The 20,961-nt window shown below is 40.7% G+C and overlaps 1 protein-coding gene across 6 annotated transcripts in view; it reads left to right on the forward strand.

Moving 5' to 3' along the window:
- Positions 1-20,961, forward strand: part of zfpm1 (zinc finger protein, FOG family member 1) — a 202,534-nt gene that overhangs the window by 36,376 nt on the left and 145,197 nt on the right. For all 6 annotated transcript variants that reach the window (XM_067998013.1, XM_067998017.1, XM_067998015.1 and 3 more), the window contains one exon: positions 15,206-15,337. In XM_067998013.1, coding sequence (XP_067854114.1) covers positions 15,206-15,337 — 132 coding nt within the window. The remainder of the gene's footprint in view (positions 1-15,205; positions 15,338-20,961) is intronic.

Here is a 20,961-nt window from a genome sequence, read left to right on the forward strand (position 1 = left end):
GACTTACAGGGAGAGGTTAGACAGACTGGGACTTTATTCCCTGGAGAGTAGGAGGTTAAGGGGTGATCTTATAGAAGTCTATAAAATAATGAGGGGCATAGATAAGGTCGATAGTCAAAATCTTTTCCCAAAGGTAGGGGAGTCTATAACGAGGGGGCACAGATTTAAGGTGAGAGGGGAGAGATACAAAAGGATCCAGAGGGGCAATTTTTTCACTCAAAGGGTGGTGAGTGTCTGGAACGAGCTGCCAGAGGCAGTAGTAGAGGCGGGTACAATTTTGTCTTTTAAAAAGCATTTGGACAGTTACATGGGGAAGATGGGTATCGAGGGATATGGGCCAAGTGCAGGCAATTGGGACTAGCTTAGTGGTATAAACTGGGCGACATGGACATGTTGGGCCGAAGGGCCTGTTTCCATGTTGTAACTTCTATGATTCTATGATTCTATGAATAGACTTTGTCCAATTTTTTTTTACCCCATTGAAGTAACAAATAGTTCATTAATGGGGAAAAATGTTCTGAATCCTGTGAAGGTCGAGTTAACCTACAAGTTTCTTGGAAAATTATGCTCTTTGTTCAGTGTTTAAGTTACAAAGCTGGATGTTTTAATTTTTTTTCCCACTTAAAGTTGTGTCTTCATAGCTGTATGAAAAGAATAGGGACTCCCATTCAGAAAGACTGATTTTCCACCTGATTTTAAGGGATATTTTGAACTTGGCAAGGATCCATCCCATGATTGGAAATGCAACATGAGTTAGTTGATCTATGACAGAATAGAGGTAAAGTGCCCCAGACTTTCCTGTCATCACAGGAAAAACAAAGTGCTATTGTTAATATTATTTGAAGTGACTACATCTCCAGTAGGAATGCAAAAGAAGCAAATGAGTTTGAGTGACTTTTTTTATTCGTTCATGGGATATGGGCGTCGCTGGCAAGGCCGGCATTTAATGCCCATCACTAATTGGCCTTGAGAAGGTGGTGGTGAGCCACCGCCTTGAACCACTGCAGTCCGTGTGGTGAAGGTTCTCCCACAGTGCAGAAACATCGTGCATAAGTAATGGTAATAGGGTGAATGAACTGAAAACCAAGAACATATTGCTGTTTTAGTGCATTCCTTTTGGCCAGTGAAAAGTTATTTTTGTGGCTCAGTTAGAACTCTGAAAAGATAAACCAAAGAGGGTAGGAGAAAAAAAATATAATAACAATATATTTTACAAAATAAATGATTTATCCACGACAAGGCACTAGCAGACTGAACTGGCGACTACATCTATGTAATTACTAGCTTAGGGCATCAAAAACAAAAAAAACGTGTTCCCAACAGTCAGATTCGAGAAGTTGAACTTTTTAGCCTCAAAAGAAGGCAATTGAGAGATAGGAGTTTTCATGATAAAAGGTGTAGAAATTTTAAATCTGGAACCTTACTTCAAGGTAAGTCAAGACAATAAGCCACTGGTGAAGGGCAAATTTAGAACTGTTGCGAGGAGGAATTACTTGACACAGAGTAATTAGCACTTGAAACAAACTCTAATGGATGGCATGATTGGGGGGGGGGGGGGGGTTGTGGGGAGGGAGCAGGGGAGAGAGAAGAAATTTAGGTTTTTCTTATTTGGATTGATGAGGTAAGATTAGCTGAATGACCTTCATCTTGATATTTAGCAGAATTTTGATCTAGGCGTTGGGTTCCAATGCAACATTCCAATTCACTTCCATTTCTGTAGATGCCCTTTAGGGTTTTTATCATTATTCAGTGGTATTCATTTGTATCAGATATTGGTTGTCAATGTTATTGACATGGGTAAATAGTTTATATCAGAAGACTATAGATTATCTTCTGTGAGACCTTTTGAGAATATATCTACGCTATACCTGCTCTCGAGAACAGCTGTAAAATCTGACATACAGACACAACAACAGCTACTTGCATTTATATAACGCCATTAACGTAGTAAAATGTCACAGGAGCGTTATCAGACAAATTTGACAGAGTCACGTAACGAGATATTAGGACAGCTGACTAAAAGCTTGGTCAAAGAGGTAGGTTTTAAGGAGCGTCTTAATTGAGGAGAAAGGGGTGGAGAGGTTTAGGGAGGGAATTCTGAGTTTAGGGTTTAGGCAGCTGCAGGCACGGCCGCCATTGGAGGAGTGGTTAAAATCGGGGATGCACAAGAGGCCAGAATTGGAGGAATGCAGAGTTCTTGGAGGGTTGTCGGGCTGGAGGAGGTTACAGAGATAGGGAGGGGCAAGGCCATAGAGGGATTTGAACACAAGGATGAGAATTTTAAAATTGAGGCGTTGCTGGACTGGGAGCCATTGTAGGTCAGCGAGCACATAGTTAATAAGTGAACGGGGGTTGGTGTGAGTCAGGATAGGGTAGCAGAGTTTTGGTTGAGCTCAAATTTACGGAGGCTGGAAGATGGGAGGCCAGCCAGGAAAGCATTGGAATAGTCAAGTCTGGAGGTAACAAAAGCATGGATGAGGGTTTCAGCAGCAGATGGACTGAGGCAGGGCGGAGAAGGGTGATATTATGGAGGTGGAAGTAGGCGGTCTTGGTGATGGCGAGGATATGGGATCGGAAGCTCAGCTCAGGGTCAAAATATGACGCTGAAGTTGCGAACAGTCTGGCTCAGCCTCAGGCGGTGGCCCGGGAGGGGGAATGGAATCTGTTGCTAGGGAACAGAGTTTGTGATGGGGGCCGATGACAATGGATTCGTTCTTCCCAATATTTAATTGGAGGAAATTTTTGCTCATCCAGTACTGGATGTCAGACAAGCAGTGTGACAAATTAGATGCAGTGGAGGGGTTGAGAGAGATGGTGGTGAGGTGGAGCTGGGTGTCGTCAGTGTACATGTGGAATCTGACGTGTTGTAAGCTGAAATGTAGAATTTCAGTTTTGTGAACAATTAAATAACTTTTAGTGATGAGCACAGCGCTGTTGTGTTTGATGTAATCATATTAGTTGTTGTGTCCTAAATCTTAGTTCTTTTGTTACATCGAGTTACATCGAAACTACAGCACAGAAACAGGCCATTTGGCCCAACTGGTCTGTGCCGCTGTTTATGCTCCACACGAGCCTCCTCTCTCCCTACTTCATCTAACCCAATCAGGATACCCTTCTATTCCTTTCTTCCCTCATATGCTTATCTATCTTCCCCTTAAATGCATCTATGCTATTTGCCTGAACTATTCCCTGTGGTAGCGCATTCCACATTCTTACCACTCTGGGTAAAGAAGTTTCTCCTGAATTCCTTATTGGATTTATTAGCGACTATTTTATATTTATAGCCTCTAGTTTTGGACTTCCCCACAAGTGGAATCCATTTTCTCTGTCTACCCTATCATTGTCTTAAAGACTTCTAGCAGGTCACCCTTCTGCCTTCTCTTTTCTAGAGGAAAGAGCCCCAGCCTGTTCAGTCTTTCTTGATAAATATATCCTCTGGTGGTATCATTGTGAATCTTTTTTACACCTCTCCAATGCCTCAATATCCTTTCTATAAAATGGAGACCAGAACTGTGCATAATATTCCAATGTGGTCTAACCAAGGTTCTATACAAGTTGAACATAACTTCTCTGCTTTCAATTCTATCCCTCTAGAAATGAACACCAGTGCTTGATTTGCCTTTTTATGACCTTGTTAACCTGCGTCGCTACTTTTAATGATTTGTGTATCTATACCCCAGATTCCTTTGCTCCTCTACCCCATTTAGACTCTTATTATCCAAACAGTATGTGGCCCCCTTATTCTTCCTACCAAAATGCATCACTTCACACTTATCTATGTTGAAATTCATTTGCTAATTACAGGACCATTCTGCAAGTTAATTAATGTCCTCTTGCATTTTGACACATTCTTCCTTTTGTATTAACTACATCCTGCAATTTGGTGTCATCAGCAAATTTTGAGATGTACTTCTGATTCCTGAATCCAAATCATTAATGTAAATTGTGAACAACAGTGTTCCCAGCACCGATCCCTGTGGAACACCACTTCCCACCTTTTGCCAGTCTGAGTAGATACCCTTAACCCCTACTCTTTGTTTTCTGTTTTGTAGCCAGCTTGCTATCCATTCTGCTACCTGTCCCCTGACTCCGCATGCTTTGACCTTAGCCATGAGTCTACAATGCGGTACCTTTATTGAAGGCCTTTTGGAAATCCAAATGTATTACAACTACTGCATCACCCTTGCCAACTCTTTCTGTTACTTCTTCAAAGATTTCAATAAGGTTGGTCAAGCATGACTTTCCCTTCTGAAATCCGTGCTGACTATTCTTCATTATATTTTCATTCTCTAGATATCTTTCTATTACATCTTTGAGTAAAGATTCCATTATCTTTCCTACCACCGACGTTAAGCTAACTGGTCTATAGTTTCCCATTGTAGTCAGTCTGACAGTAGAGAATGAACTGCTGGACATCACCTCAGTGGCAGTGACTTGTGTTTCATGCACACCTTCCTGTAGATTGGGTTGTTACAGAAGAGCAGGAGGAATGAAGAGATTCATTTCATGACAGAGAATATGCCAGCAGGCCATATGCTGGGAGTAGAGCAGCCTGTTTTGATATGTTACATAGCTATCTGAGTAAAATTAGATCAGGAAAATATTTACAATGACATTTCATGAGACCAAATCAGATGATGGATAATGGTTGAGTTTAATGCAGATAAATACCAATGCATTGACCTTGCACTATTATACTGAAAGCACATCATGCCCTTTAATCAATTCTCTCCCTATTGATCACTGATGCCATATATGGGTTTTAAATGAGTGCAAAGTGCAAAGCAACAAGTCAAACTATTGCCTTGAACTGTTCATCTGTTCTAAAGCAGGAAGAGATTACATAGAATGTACAGCACAGAAACATGCCATTCGACCCAAATGGTCCATGCCAGTGTTTATGCTCCACACGAGCGACCTCCATCCTTCTTCATCTAACCCTATCAGCATAACTGTCTACTCCTTTCTCCCTCATGTATTTAGCAGGTCAGAGGCTGGGTATTCTGCAGCATGTGACTCACCTCCTGACTCCCCAAAGCCTTTCCACCATCTACAAGGCACAAGTCAGGAGTGTGATGGAATACTCTCCACTTGCCTGGATCAGCTCCAACAACACTCAAGAAGCTCGACACCATCCAGGACAAAGCAGCCTGCTTGATTGGCACCCCATCCACCACCCTAAACATTCACTCCCTTCACCACCGGCACACAGTGGCTGCAGTGTGCATTATCCACAGGATGCACTGCAGCAACTCGCCAAGGCTTCTTCGACAGCACCTCCCAAATCCACGACCTCAACCACCTAGAAGGACAAGAGCAGCAGGCATATGGGAACAACACCACCTGCACGTTCCCCTCCAAGTCACACACCATCCCGACTTGGAAATATATGACTGTTCCTTCATCGCTGGGTCAAAATCCTGGAACTCCCTTCCTAACAGCACTGTGGGAGAACTTTCACCGTGCAGACTGCAGCGGTTCAAGAAGGCGGCTCACCACCACCTTCTCAAGGGCAATTAGGGATGGGCAATAAATGCTGGCCTTGTCAGCGACACCCACATCCCGTGAACGAATAAAAAAAAAATCTCGCTTCCCCTTAAATGCATCTGGGCTATTTGCCTCAACTACTCCTTGAGGTAGAGAGTTCCACATTCTAACCACTCTGGGTAAAGAAGTTTCTCCTGAATTCCTTATTGGATTTATTCGTGACTATCTAATACTTATGGCCCCTAATTCTGGTCTTCCCCACAAGTGGAAACATCTACCCTGACAAATCATTTCATAATCTTCCATTAGGTCACCCCTCAATTTTTTTCTAGAGAAAAATGCCCCAGGTCATTCAATCTTGAAATCTTAATTTAAAAACCCTATTTGCAACAAACCATATTTCCACACAAATTTAAATACACTTACAAGAGGCATCCTGTACCTACAACAGAAGTAGGCGTTAGATCCTTTTGCATATGCTGCTTCCGTATTTAGCACATAATGTGTTCAGTAAACTACAGGTGGAATTTTATTTCAAAATAAATCTAGGTCAAGTATGATTTTTTTTCTCGTCGTGCAGACTTTGAACGTATTTGGTGCATAAATAATATAGCCATTTATTGCCAGATCTTGTTGGACCAAATCAAGCATTATTGGGCCCTACTCTCCTTTGCTAAAACTGCTCAGTATTGCGGAATCATCCTGGAATGCAAAGATAACCCTCGGCTTCTTTTCTCCACTACCGACCGTCTCCTTAAACCTCCTCTCCACGCCTCCTCCATCCTCCCCTCCAACAACAAATGTGAGGAGCTCATGGACTTGTGGAAACCATCCATTCAGCTACATCCCCCCACCCCCCCCACCTTTTCCCCGTGCCCACCAAGCACAATTTCCCCCCGGGATCTCCCCTGTTCTAGCTCTGAACCCGTGCCCTTCTCGAGTTTCTCTCCTATCTCCCTTCCTTCCCCCGCCAAGTACATCTTTTCCATGAAGCCCATCTCCTGCTCTCTTGATCCTAGTCCCATTAAACTGGTGATAATCCAACTTCTGTTTCAGGTCCCCATGCCAGCGTTCATGTCTGTCATGCATTCCCTCCCACCACCACCTTTTTCCCTACCTAGGCCCTGTGCTCTGGAATTCTCCCTAAACCTCTCTGCCTCTCCACCCCCTAACCGTCATTAAGACCCTCCTTAAAGCTCACCTCTTTGACCAAGCTTTTGGTCACCATTTCCTAATATCTCCTCCATTGGCTTGGCATCCATTTTTTGCCTTGTGCATTTGTGAAGCACCTTGGGATGCTTTCCTAACTTAAAAGCACTCCATGAGTGTATGTTGTTGCTAGTACTCTGTACTGAAGTATGCATCAACATACTGCAAATTCTGATGTTTTGACATAGTGGCTTTACAAAGTTTTTCCTCCTATTTTCTTTCATGTCTGACTGCCTTGAATGTACAGGGCATGTATGTAAAGCACTGTTACATCCTGAGATTTTATGAAGACATTTTCCCTGCTCCCCATAAATCTTTGCAGTGAGCACATTTCCTGTTGATTTCCTGGATGTTTATTACAGATCTAATGTCAGTGTAACAGGCCTACCTCTTTGTGATCCAATATTAATGCATGCTGAAAATGAGAAACTTTTTGTTGAGTTTAAAAATTTTGGTTTAAAAATTACCCAAGTAGTATATACTTGATTAGGACTTATAAAGTATTGTATGAAGGATGTTTTTCCCACAAAGTTGATAACTGGATGCAATCTAGACTATATTTGTGAATTGCAATTCATTTATAATTTGCAGTTTGTAGGTGCCAGCTTGTCCCGGTTAGTTCCACTCTCACCTTTTGAGTCAGAAGATTGTGGGTTCAAGCCCAATTCCAAGACTTGAGCACATAATTTCGGATTATTATGTATGAACATACAAAAAAGAAAGATGGGAAAAGAGCATCTGGCCCATCAAGCCTGGACCATCCAGATGTTGTGCATCTTCACAGCATCAAACCCTCTTTTCCGCACCCCGCCGCCCCCCAGTCCTCCCAGATCATGCCATGTCATAGGAGAGGCAAAAACAGAGAAAACCTGTGGACAATTTAGGAAAGAACCCTGATGAATTCCTCTGTAAGCCCTTAATCAATGAAGTATGTTCCAGGAGACTGCGGTAACTCATGGGTATGCCTATTCATGGCTACTCTACAATCTATCTTTTACAACATGAAATGACCTCTTCTGGGAGCTGATCCAGCTTCCTTTTGATGGACTGCAGTGAAGGGCTCAACACATACTTGGATATCTAGACAAAAGCGATCATAACATAATAAGGTTTGAAATAATGATTAAGAAAGACATAAGTAAGACAAAGATCAAAATAATAGATTGGAAGAAAGCTAATTTTGAGAGGATGAGAATGGAACTAGGGAAACTGGGAAAAAAATTTCACAGATAGAGATCGAATAGCACTGGGAAATATTTAATCCGGTGAACAATAGAGTTCAGGAGAAATATATTCCTCTAAAAACCAAGAACAAACTAGCCAATGATGAAACACCATAGATAAATATAACGATGAGGGTAAAATTGAAACTGAAGAAAAAGGCATACTCTAAGTACATAGACAATAAAGGAGAGGATGACAAAAGGGAATACGAAGAGGTTAGGAAAGAAGTCAGAAAAACTATTAGAAAAGCAAAGAGGAACTATGAAATTAATTTATCAAGGAACATAATAAGAAATTGTAAAGTATTCTACAGACACATAAATAACAAGAAAAATCAGGATAGGGATAGGGCCACTAAGGGATGCACAAGATAAACACACAGGTAATGACAGCAAAATGGCAGAAATATTGAACAGTTACTTTGCCGCAGTATTTACCAGGGAGACTGGAAGGTGGGCATGACTGAAGAAGAGATCAAAAAAGATATAAAGACGTTAAAGATAGAAAGGGGGGAGATAATTGATAAACTAGTCAAACTTAGAGAGGATAAAACCTCTGGTCCGGATGTATTGCATCTGCGCATATTGAATGAAGTTGGGGAAGAGATAGCAGAGGCACTATTACATATATATAAAAATTTATAAGAAAAGGGTGGACAGCTAATGTGATTGCTATATTTAAAAAAGGAGATAGAATAAGTCCAGGGAACTATAGACCAGTTAGCTTAACGTTGGTGGTAGGAAATATAATAAAATCTTTATTCAAATATGTAATAGAAAAACATCTAGAAAATGAAAATATAATAGTCAGCATGGATTTCAGATGGCAAAGTCATGCTTGACCAAACTTATTCTATTCTTTGAAGAAGAAACAGAAAGAGTGGACATGCGTAATGTAGTAGATGTCATACATTTGGATTTTCAAAAGGCCTTTGATAAGGTGACTCAGACTAAGGTCAGAGCATGTGGAGTCAGGGGACAGGTTGCAGAATGAATAGCAAGCTAGCTACAAAACAGAAAACATAAGACTTGGGGTTAAGGGTAACTATTCTGACTGGCAAAAGTTCATTTCTAGAGAAAAGCAGAGCAGTTATGTTAAATTTGTATAGAACCTTGTTAGACCACACTTGAAGTATTGTGCACAGTTCTGGTCTCCATATTGTAAAAAGGATACAGAGGCATTGGAGAAGGTGCAAAAAAGATTCACAAGGATGATATCAGAACTGAGGGGATATACTTAGCAGGAAAGGCTGAACAGGCTGGGGCTCCTTTCTCTAGAAAAGAGAAGGCTGAGGGGTGACCCGATTGAGGTCTTTAAGATAATGAAAGGGTTTGATAGGGTAGATGTAGAGGAAAATGTTTCCTCTTGTTGGAGTTCAAAACCAGAGGTCATTAATAAATCCCTTTGGGAATTCAGGAGAAACTTCTTTACCCAAGGAGTGGTAAGAATGTGGAACGCGCTACCACAAGGACTAGTTGAGGCAAATAGCATAGATGTGTTTAAGGGGAAGGTAGATAAGCACATGAGGGAGAAAGGAATAGAAGGGTATCCTGATGGGGTTGGATGAAGTAGGGAGGCGGGACGCTCATGTGGAGCTAGACTTTGGCATAGACCAATTGGACCAAATGGTCTGTTTCTGTGCTGTAGACTCGATGTAACCTGTTTCAAAAATACAATAATTCTCTGAAAGTAAGTACCTATTAGTATCTAACCTAAATCTTCGGTAATATATTTTACAATCCTGCTCCTTAGTTCTTCCATCCCTATCCATCTCAAATAATCTATCCAACTGGATCCATCATTTTAAAACCCTCAATTACATTGCCTTTAAACATCAATTTCTCCAATGCATGGTGTCCCTGAAGCCTATTTTCATAGCTAAGTGCCAATGCTGTCATAAGGGAGTGCATTGGTGGATGGGCTATCATTTGGATGAGACATTAGACTGAGAGCATGTTTACTTCTTGACTTCAGTGGTTCACATGGACATCAAGTATTCTATGACAGTATTTGAAAAAAAAATCAGAGAGACCTTCAGGAGTCCTGGTTAATGTTTCCTCTTTAACCAAAAGCAGATTAATGAGTTATTTAACTCATTGCTGTTTGTGGGGATCCTGTGGTGTGCCATGTTTATAATTCAGTCTATGTAAAGCACTTTGATACATCTCTGAGAGACGTGAAAAGGTGCTGTATAAATGTAAATCGTCAACTTTGTGTTTCTGTGATCAGAGACATAATGCACTTTAGTAACATCTGAGATTAGGGGAAATTCAGCAATACTATAGTATGTGATCTCATTAAATTAAGCCATGTATAACTGTTTACAGTTGTGAATTAAGTTTTTTTTTAAATCAGTGAACTATTGATGAGTTCTAATGTAGATGGAAGTCTGCATAGTAAGACAGTAATGATGCAAATTTGTCTTTAAATTTATCATCCCTTCAAAAAAGTATAACAAATTTCAAATTGGAGGCCTGTGACCAGCGGTGTGCCTCGGGGATCGGTGCTGGGTCTGCTGTTATTTGTTATTTATATTAATGATTTGGATGAGAATTTAGGAGGCATGGTTAGTAAGTTTGCAGATGACACCAAGATTGGTGGCATCGTGGACAGTGAAGAAGGTTATCTAGGATTGCAACGGGATCTTGATAAATTGGGCCAGTGGGCCGATGAATGGCAGATGGAGTTTAATTTAGATAAATGTGAGGTGATGCATTTTGGGAGATCGAATCGGGCCAGGACCTACTCCGTTAATGGTAGGGCGTTGGGGAGAGTTATAGAACAAAGAGATCTAGGAGTACAGGTTCATAGCTCCTTGAAAGTGGAGTCACAGGTGGATAGGGTGAAGAAGGCATTCAGCTTGCTTGGTTTCATTGGTCAGAACATTGAATACAGGAGTTGAGATGTCTTGTTGAAGTTGTACAAGACATTAGTAAGGCCACACTTGGAATACTGTGTACAGTTCTGGTCACCCTATTATAGAAAGGATATTATTAAACTAGAAAGAGTGCAGAAAAGATTTACTAGGATGCTGCTGGGACTTGATGGTTTGACTTATAGGGAGAGGTTAGATAGACTGGGACTTTTTTCCCTGGAGAGTAGGAGGTTGAGGGGTGATCTTATAGAAGTCTATAAAATAATGAGGGGCATAGATAAGGTAGATAGTCAAAATCTTTTCCCAAAGGTAGGGGAGTCTATAACGAGGGGGCATAGATTTAAGGTGAGAGGGGAGAGATACAAAAGGGTCCAGAGGGGCAATTTTTTCACTCAAAGGGTGGTGAGTGTCTGGAACAAGCTGCCAGAGGCAGTAGTGGAGGCGGGTACAATTTTGTCTTTTAAAAAGCATTTGGACAGTTACATGGGTAAGATGGGTATAGAGGGATATGGGCCAAGTGCAGGCAATTGGGACTAGCTTAGTGGTATAAACTGGGCGACATGGACATGTTGGGCCGAAGGGCCTGTTTCCATGTTGTAAACTTCTATGATTCTATGAAAGCATTTGCTGACTTGTGCAGAGCCTGTACTTCATGTATCATTGTTTTAACTCTGTGGGAATTCACAATGACCCTTCCTTGATATTCAGAAGGGGTAATGGGACTTGTACACCTGATTTAGAACGCTAGGTTGCAGGTGCCATGATCAAACATGTTCTGTTTTTTCATTCTTCAACCACTGACTTTCCTGTCTCAAATGAGTTCACTTACCGTACATTTGATTCAACAGAGGTAGGCAGGGAAAGAAGAAGTGCACATCCTTCTCAGATGCTGAGCTTTGTTTAACTCTATAAGCTTCCTCACATCTCCTGCGTTCTTTACCTGCCATGTCCCGTATTAGGAAACTCCGGGGTTAATCTTAAGCAATTCAGTTCCATTTGGAGCAAAAAAAAATGTAGCTCTCAAAATTATTTTAAATGCTGTTTCCGATTTATACTTAACCCATGCCCTAAATGCCAATTGAATGCCAGTCTTTAGTTACAAAACTAACAAAGATCATAAAAAAGGCAAATGGAATTCTCATTTTTATACACAAGGATATTGATTATAAAAGCAAAAAAGTGTTGTTGAATTTGTACAAGACATTGGTTCGGCCACAGCTTGAGTATTGCATGCAGTTCTGGATACTCCATTACAGGAAGGACAGTAGAGCTATGGAAAAGTTACAACAAAGATTCAGTAGAATGCTACCAGGAATTGGAATGTATAGTTATAATCAAAAAATCGGGGCTTATTTCACTAAAACAGGAATGGTTATGGGAAATCTAATAGATTTTGTAAAGGTAAACAGCGAAGGACTGTTTTCACTGTTTGATGAATCAGTAACAAGGGGGCATAGACTGAGGATCATCACTAGAAGAGCAAAGGAGGAAATTCAAAGTTTTTCTTTACACATGCAGAGTTATTATAACATGAAATATTTGCCACAAGTGGCTATTAAAGTGGGCAATATAACATCTTTACAATGGAATTGAAAGTGTTTTGAAAGGAAGAATATAGGGGAAAGAGAAGGAAAATGAGATTAGAGTAGATGGCTCCAGTTGAAGAGTTAGGACTGGCACAAGCACAATGGCTTGAATGGTGGCCTCTGCTGCTATAATATCTAAGGTTCTACAATGAATTGACACATTATATGCTCAAAGTATGTAGATGTTCCACCTCTTAAGTTCGAAAAATTCACTTCTTAATTCGACATAAATCACTTAATTTTTTGGAATGGTTGTCTATGTTTTGGTCAGTTTTTATCTTATTTTTTAAAATTGTAATGTGATAGAGCCTATATATAGAAATTTTTGAAACCCGTGCATTTGCTGCAAATGCCTGGCCCTAAATTTTTTCTTTTCCAGTGCTGCCAAATTGCAGTTTATAATCAAAACACAGATCTGGGGGTAACAATGCATGGGTAAATCAAGTTTTGTGGTACAAGTAACAATTAAATTGTGCTGACAAAGTAGTGTAATTCATTTCACTTCTGGAGCTCTGGTCTGGCTTCAACAACATTTACTGTGAAACAAGCTAGGCTAGTAAATTCAATTTTAGTTCCAGTATTATTTATACTATTTTCTGATATCTTGTAGAGATTACATTGCTTGAGAAATTGAAATTCTGTTCCTATTAAAAATAATTAAAACACCACTTAAAAACATTAACAGTCTCAACCTGCATGGCAGAATAGATGGGCATTTGTGTAAGTTCCAGCAATCAGCAACATTTTAATTCCCCAAGTGGCATTGGTTCAGTGAATCAATTCATAATCTGCAGCAGTGTAGAAATGTACAGTTCCACGCAAACCTATATTTAACCACATTTTTACATTGAATTAACAATATGTGAAGACCAGGGTACAACTTGTACGTGGTGTATGAGTATCGGTCAGTTGTGACTTTGCTAATTTGTTACCATGTCAGCCAACTTGTGGCTTTTAAATCTTATCCCATGGCACTTGGTGCATCCTCTACATATAAAGAAATCATTAAAAAAAACTGTTACATGCTACACACAACCAGCATTCCATGGCTTGGAGCTTGTGCTTCTAATATCCATGCAAGGGCACAACAGAGCATAATAGAAGTCACAAATAAATTTTGAATATGTAAGCAAACATGATTTTGAAATCAAGCTGATTCTCACCCAAATAAATGGGAATTCCATACCAGTGTTGCTGATACATTAATGTTACGAGTAAATAACATTTCTGCTATATGAAGCAGTTAATGCAAAAAAAATTGTCCAGAGATTACATATTCCGTGAGGCATTGTGAGACCTAGCCAAGGTTCCTGTGTTCCTCACTTAGTGCAATCTGTCCATTAGCTTTATACCCAAAGAACAAGTATGTTGTAATAGCAGAGGCAATAATTTTATTGTTTGATATTTTAAATATTTAACAATGTTGCAATTTATTAACATTTAAAAATGCATGATCCTATGTTCAAATATTAGAAATGCCTAGTGTGAGATTGAGCCAAACAAGCTAGGAAGATGCAAGGTTTAATTCTGTCAACATTGAGTTAACTGTTCTCAGCCACGGTGTTAGCAGGGGGCTACAATTGGCCTCAATGCCTGTTGGCAAAGAAGGTGGGAAAAGATTCATCTGTGGTCCCTGATCTTGATTGCTGTCCATGACTTCTGCTTGAAAGTGCATACTTATGGACATGGGTTGAGAACAGGGTCAGGCTTTGGTAGGATGACCCCATTGGTCAAACTGCAAGACAGCACTCATTGTTTGTGCATTCCCACGAAGAATGGCAGTAGCCTTGAATCGCCTTATTTTCATGATGACAGAAATACATCTGTTAAGGCAGTTATGTAATCAAGAAACCACACAGAGCTGACTAATATAAATATTGCATTTCTCATCATCTCTCACAGCAGCCCTACTGTTGATTGCAAAACAGATCTACCAAATCACATTTTAAGTAATGAGAATTTTTAAAACAGCAATCATATTAATTTGACAGTCAAATATTTTCAGGTATGAATTTGCTAAATTTAGGCGATCAATATTACTGCAGTGACAACTCAAAGTTGACTTGTGTGTCTTGCATCACATTCTTTGTACTATGTATTTCTGGCTTTAAACCAAATACAGCCATGTAATCCTTTTAAGAATAATAAAAGCATTTCTGTAGCCACCATAAATCATAATTGCTTTTCATTTAAATTAAGAAATAAAATGCCCACCTCCTTGTTTGCTGCGCCCAAGGTTATGATTGCGAGGTGTTGAGGATCAATTTTTTTAAACTTAAATATTCAGAGTAATCTTAACCAAAATTAGTTCCAAAAGATGAAGGTTCTGTTATATGTTTATGACTATATATGTTATCCTGACTGAGAGAATTATATTCCCCAAGGTGTCGCACCCCAGCTTGTGTGCAGTTGAGTAAATTTAGACCTTTCTCTCCGAGGTTATTTTCCATAACTTTGCTTGGTAAAGAGGGACTGCTAGATAAAAAGCTGCCATACAAGTGTTTTAATTCTGTTAGCACCTATATAGCTAAAAATGTAATTATGTTGTCAAATTTACATAACCTGCCAATAGATTGCACCTGTGCCCGTGCTAACTTTTCAATTGATGCTATGTGCTTAATGACTTCTTGCCATGCTGTATTTTTCTGTGTTCAGACACTACTGCAAATATTTTTATGAAAATAGTCTTAAAGAAGCTTGATTTATGTGGACCACCAGTAGTCGTGATCGATTTATTAGCTGAGGAAATTTGATGTTGAACCAAGCAAATCTCTTAATCGCTATTTTGTGGATGATTTATCAGAGGAATTTCTTTTGTTTAAAGGTTCCATTGATGAAATGGAGGAAGGTGAGGAGAATCAAACTGGTGACAACAATATGCCTGAAAGAGAAGCAGTAGCTTCAAAACATGATGAATCAGCAGACTGTGATACATCAAACTCTTTTTATAGTGAAGGTAATTTGATGCTACAGTTATCAATTTCATCTCATTTTTGCAAGTTGTGATTTTGGGACCACAAAAATACCAACTTAAAATCCAAAATCCTGTAATGCATTATATCTCTATGCTACATATGGTGTCAGAAAATAAGGTATAACAACAGTTTCTAAGTTTTAGCCTATGAGTTTCTTAACTCCTATCCCCCTGCTGGGGCTGATCTTGCCAACCTCCTTGCTGTCCTGCTCACTCCAACTACAACTGCCCCCTTGGACTCTGCCAGCAGATCAGAAATCACAGCCCCTCCGCACTTCCCTCCAGAATATCTACTGTCGCGAATGTGCTTATTTGTTGAAATTAAACAGTGTACAAATGCTGGGTATGCATTGAGTGTATTTATGGGTAGTACATAATGGCCCAGAATTTGCTGTCAAAATAAAGCTGAGGCTAACGGCGCTCACCGTTGTTTATGCACAAATCGCATAACAACCTCGGGCGAGGACAGATGTGCGGCTAAACACGGAAATCCAAAAGTTGCTGTCCGAGATGCACTGCTCCGCCGTTAACTTCGCAAAAACGGGATCTCGCTGTCTGCCTCGCCGTTGAAACGCGTTGAACAGCGTGAAGTTCCTGTATTTCCGCGGTAGATACGAACTAAATTCGCCGCAGAAAGTAGCCATTTCAAGTCTAAGTACTCCTATAGCGACGCGATAAGTGTTAATTACTGCCAGTTAACCTCTCCGACACTGAAAATGAACTATTACAAGTGTGGAGCCTTATTCCTTCTGGTTTTACTTGTTGGAGATTTTAAAATAAAATAATTTTTTTTCACTTTTTTCCTTTCGGTTTCTTTTTTCTTTCTCTTAATCCAATCTTTCTTTCCCTCTCTTTATTTCTCTTCCTGTACCTGATTTGACATTGAATTCACCCAATCTAATTTACACTTCCTTCTCAGTCCTCACACTGTTAATTTCACAATCCTTCAATCTGTTTGGCTAAGGAGATGCACAGTTGCTTGCCCTGTTCACTCAGATCCCAGGTGCCCAGAGGGCACCGCGCCGTTTCCATCTCCCACTTACAGCAACTTGCGACGCAAAATATGATGGTGATTAAAAGGGCAAGGGAAGTCTAACTAATGGTGGGCGCCATTCGTTGATCAGCTACGGCAAATTCTGGGCCAATGTATTTTATTTTATTTTTGTTAATTTAGGAAGTGATGAGAAAGAACATGGACTGTAAATCTATGAAATATTATAATTTTGACTGTAAACTTGTAATATCGGCACAGACCATACTTAAACAGGAATCAACAGCTTAACAGCGTCATTTTCATTTGTTGGTTGTAGTTTTTCAGATTGATTTCTCGTCATGATTTAGTACTTATCAATACAGTGACAGTAATAAAACAAACCTTTTTGCATTGTCTATAAAGCAGTTTGATGTTTTGAACATAAATTCTTCAGGGATCCATAAATCCATCTGATCTGCCATGTTTACAGTAATGATGGAAAGTTTCTAAACTGAATTTGGTTTCCCAATCATTTGCTGTTTTCTTCTCTAAATCACCACAAAATTATAGTCAGATGTATGCTGAATGAGGTTGCAAAGAATGGGTATTTAAATGGCCTCATTTCATGTTCATTTTTATTTCTAAACCAGTTTCAAACTACTATCCACTGTAATGGCAATTTTAACACTTTTTTTACTCTGTTTGAAATATCTAAAGTCTATAAGGAACATATCTGAACATAAATTTATGTTTTAGAGAAGGTTTTAGCCTAATCTATTTATGAATGTTTGGTATATGGTATGTGATGGTGGTTATATGACTACAGATATTGTTCACTGGTGATAAACATTTTGACAATATGCAGATTTGTAAAAGGTAAGTCATGTCTGATAAATTGTTTGAGGAAATAAGAGTGTATTGATAAAGGGAATGCTTTGGATATTGTGTATGTCCTTTAGGGAAGGAAACCTGCCGTCCTTACCTGGTCTGGCCTATATGTGACTCCAGCCCTACACCAATGTAGTTGATTTTTGACTGCCCTCCGAAATGGCCTAACAAGCCATTCAGTTGTTTCAAACCACTACAAAGCATAAGAAATTTTTTTTAAAAAGACAAACCACACAACTGCGACTTCGGCATCGAATTCGGACACTATGAAGGAACACCCAGCCCAGCAGAGTCCTCCTCACTAACTTCTGGAGACTGGTGCCAAAGTTGGGAGAGCTGTCCCACAGATAAGTCAAGCAACAGCCTGACATAGACATGATTCTGTGAGTATAACTATCACTCAATATCCGATACTCCTCCATCACCTTCCCTAGATATGTCATGTCCCATCGGCAGGACAGACCCACCAGAGGTGGGAGCACAGTGGTATACAGTTGGGCTGGAATGGCCCTGAAAGTTCTCAATGTTGACTCTGGTCCCCTTGAATTTTCATGGCTTCAGATCAAACATGGGCAGGGAAACCACCTGCTGATTGCCACCTCCCACCCTCCCTGAACTGATGAATCAGTACTCCACCATGTTGAACACCATTTGGAGGAAGCACTGAGAGTAACAAGGACACAGAATATACTTTGGTTGGGAAACTTCAATGTCCATCACTAAGAGCGGTTCGGTAGTACCGTCACTGACCGAGCTGGGCGAATCGTGAAGGACGTAGCTGCCAGACTGAGCTTGTGGCAGGTGGCGAGAACCAACAGGAAGGAATAGCCAGGAGCAGCATCAGGCGTACCTGAAAATGAGGTGCCAACCTGATGAACCTACAACATAGGACTACATGCATGCCAAACGTTGGAGGCAGCATGCTACAAGTAAGTGATCCCGTGACCATTGGATCAGGTCAAAGTTCTGCAGTCCTGCCACATCCAGTTGCAAATGGTGGTGGACAGTGAAGCAGCTAAAAGCAGGAGAAGGCTCCAAGAACATCCTCATGCTCGATGATGGTGCAGCCCAGCACGTGGGTACAAAAGATAAGGCTGAAGCGTTCGCAACCATCTTCAGTCAGAAGTGCCGAGTGAATGATCAGTCTTGGCCTCCGCCTGAGGTCCCCACCGTCACAGATGCTACGTGATATCAAGAAACGGCTGAGTATACTGGATACAACAAAGGCTACGTGTCCCGACAACATCCCGGCTGTAGTGCTGTAGAACTGGCCGTGCCTCTAGTCAAGCTTTCTAGTACAGGTACAACACTGAAATCTACCAGACAATATGGAAAAATGCCCAGGTATGTCCTGTCCACAAAAAGCAGGACAAATCCAACCATCCTATCAGCCTACTCTGAATCATCAGCAAAGTGATGAAAAGAGTCGTCAACAGTGCTATCATGCGGCACTTACTAACCAATAACCTGCTCACCGATATTCAGACTCAGTTTGAGTGTTGTCAGGACCACTCCTCCAGACCTCATTACAGACTTGGTCCAAACATGGACAAAAGAACTGAATTCCGGAGGCGAGGTGAGAGTAACTTCCCTTGACGTCAAGGCTGCGTTTGACCGTGTGTGGCACCGAGGAGCCCTAGTAAAACTGAAGTCAATGGGGATCAGGGGGAAAACTCTCCGTGGCTGGAGTCATGCTTAGCACAAAGGAAGGTGATTGTGGTTGTTGGAAGCCAATCATCTCAGGCCCTAGGACATCGTTACAGGAGTTCCTTCGGGCAGATTCCTAGGCTCAACTTGTTAATTGTATGATTTATATCAATTAGTGTTAATTGTATTCAGGTGGTGGCTATCAATTGGGGACACTCGTGTATTTTTATAGAAGAGCTTATCTAGGGTGTGGTGTTTGCGTAAGGAGAATCTCTGAATAAAGGCTTGGAAACAACTAAAGACCAGGCTCTAGTAGTCTACCCTTCACCACATGGCTATCCAAATTTTAACACCACTATTTTCAGCTGCTTCATCAATGACCTTCCCCCCAACGTAAGGTCAGAAGTGGGACAGTTTGCTGATGATTGCACAGTGTTCAGCTCCATTCGCAATTTCTCAGATAACGAAGCAGTCCGTGCCCGTATGCCGCAAGACCTGGACAACATCCATGCTTGGATTGATAACTGGCAAGTCACATTTGCGCCACGTAACTGCCAGGCAATAACCATCTCCAACACGAGAGAGTCTAACCACCTCTCCAAGACATTCAATGGCATTATCATTGCCAAATTCCCCATCATTAACATCCCAGTGAACGCCATTGACTAGAAGCTCAACTGGAGCAGCCACATAAATGCCACGGTAAACAGAGCAGGTCAGAGGCTGGGTATACAGCGGCAAGTGGCTCACTACCTGACTTCCCAAAGACTGTCCACCACCTACAAGGCACAAATCAGGAATGCGATGGAATACTCTCCACTTGCCTGAATGGGTGCAGCTGCACCCAATCAAAAAGCTCAGTATTATCCAGGATAAAGCAGTCCGATTGATCGGCACCTCATCCACCACCTTCCACATTCACCTGAGGAAGGAGGAAGCCTCCGAAAGCTTGTGGAATTTAAAATAAATTTGTTGGACTATAACTTGGTGTTGTGAAATTGTTTACAATTGTCAACCCTAGTCCATCACCGGCATCTCCACATCTTAAATACCCACCACCAGGACACCGTGGCTGCAGTGTGTTCTATCTACAGGATGCACGGCAGCAACTTGCCAAGGCTTCTTCGCCAGAACCTCTCAAACCCAGGACCTCCAACACCTAGAAGAACAAGGGTAGCAGGTGCATTGGTACACCATCGCCTCCAGGTTCCCCTCCAAGTCACACACCATCCCAACTTGAACATATATTGCTGTGCCTTCATCATCGCTGGGTCAAAATCTTGGAACTTCCTACCTAACAACAGCACAGTGGGAGTACTTTCACCACATGGAATGCAGCAGTTCAAGAAGGCGGCTCACCGCCACCTTCTCCAGGGCAACTAGGGATGGGCAAAAATATTGGCCTTACTAGCGACACCTGCATCCCAAGAATGAATAAAAAAGTATATTTTCAAAAGGTGTTTGATCAGTTAATACATAGGAGGCTTGTTGATAAAATGAAGGTACACTGCATTGGAGAGATTGTGGCTGCATGGTTAGGAAGCTGGTTATAGGATAGAAAACAGAGTAGTGGTTAATGAACATTTGATCTGGATTTGTGTTGTCTACAAATTTCAAACATTTTGGGAGGAATTACGAGGACATATATACACTAAATGATAAAATTTTAAAAGGTGTAGATGAGCAGAGAGACTGATTGATTTAGATAATCAGATCTTTTAAAAGTGGGCAGACAAATTGATAAAGCTGTTTTTGGAAAAAATATATAGCATCCTATGTTTCATAAATAGGAGCATTGAGTACAAAAACAAATAGGGAATGCTAAACCTATGAAATCATTTGTAATGTCAGTTAAAATATTTTCTCCAGTTTTGGCACCTTTAGGAAGGATGTCAAGGCAATGGAGAGGGTGCAGAAGAGCTTCATTATGGTGATAATGAAGATGAGAGGCTTTAGTTCTGAGGAGACACTTAAAAAAAAAAATGATGGATCTTTTAATTAGCAAAAACAAGATTAAGAGGAGATTGGATGGAGATGCTCAAAATTATGAGGGGTTTTGATAAAGTAATAGGTAAAGCTATTTTCACCAGTCAGTGAA

This window comes from Heptranchias perlo, chromosome 16 (assembly GCF_035084215.1).
Source record: "Heptranchias perlo isolate sHepPer1 chromosome 16, sHepPer1.hap1, whole genome shotgun sequence".
NCBI classification, from domain to species: Eukaryota; Metazoa; Chordata; class Chondrichthyes; order Hexanchiformes; family Hexanchidae; genus Heptranchias; species Heptranchias perlo.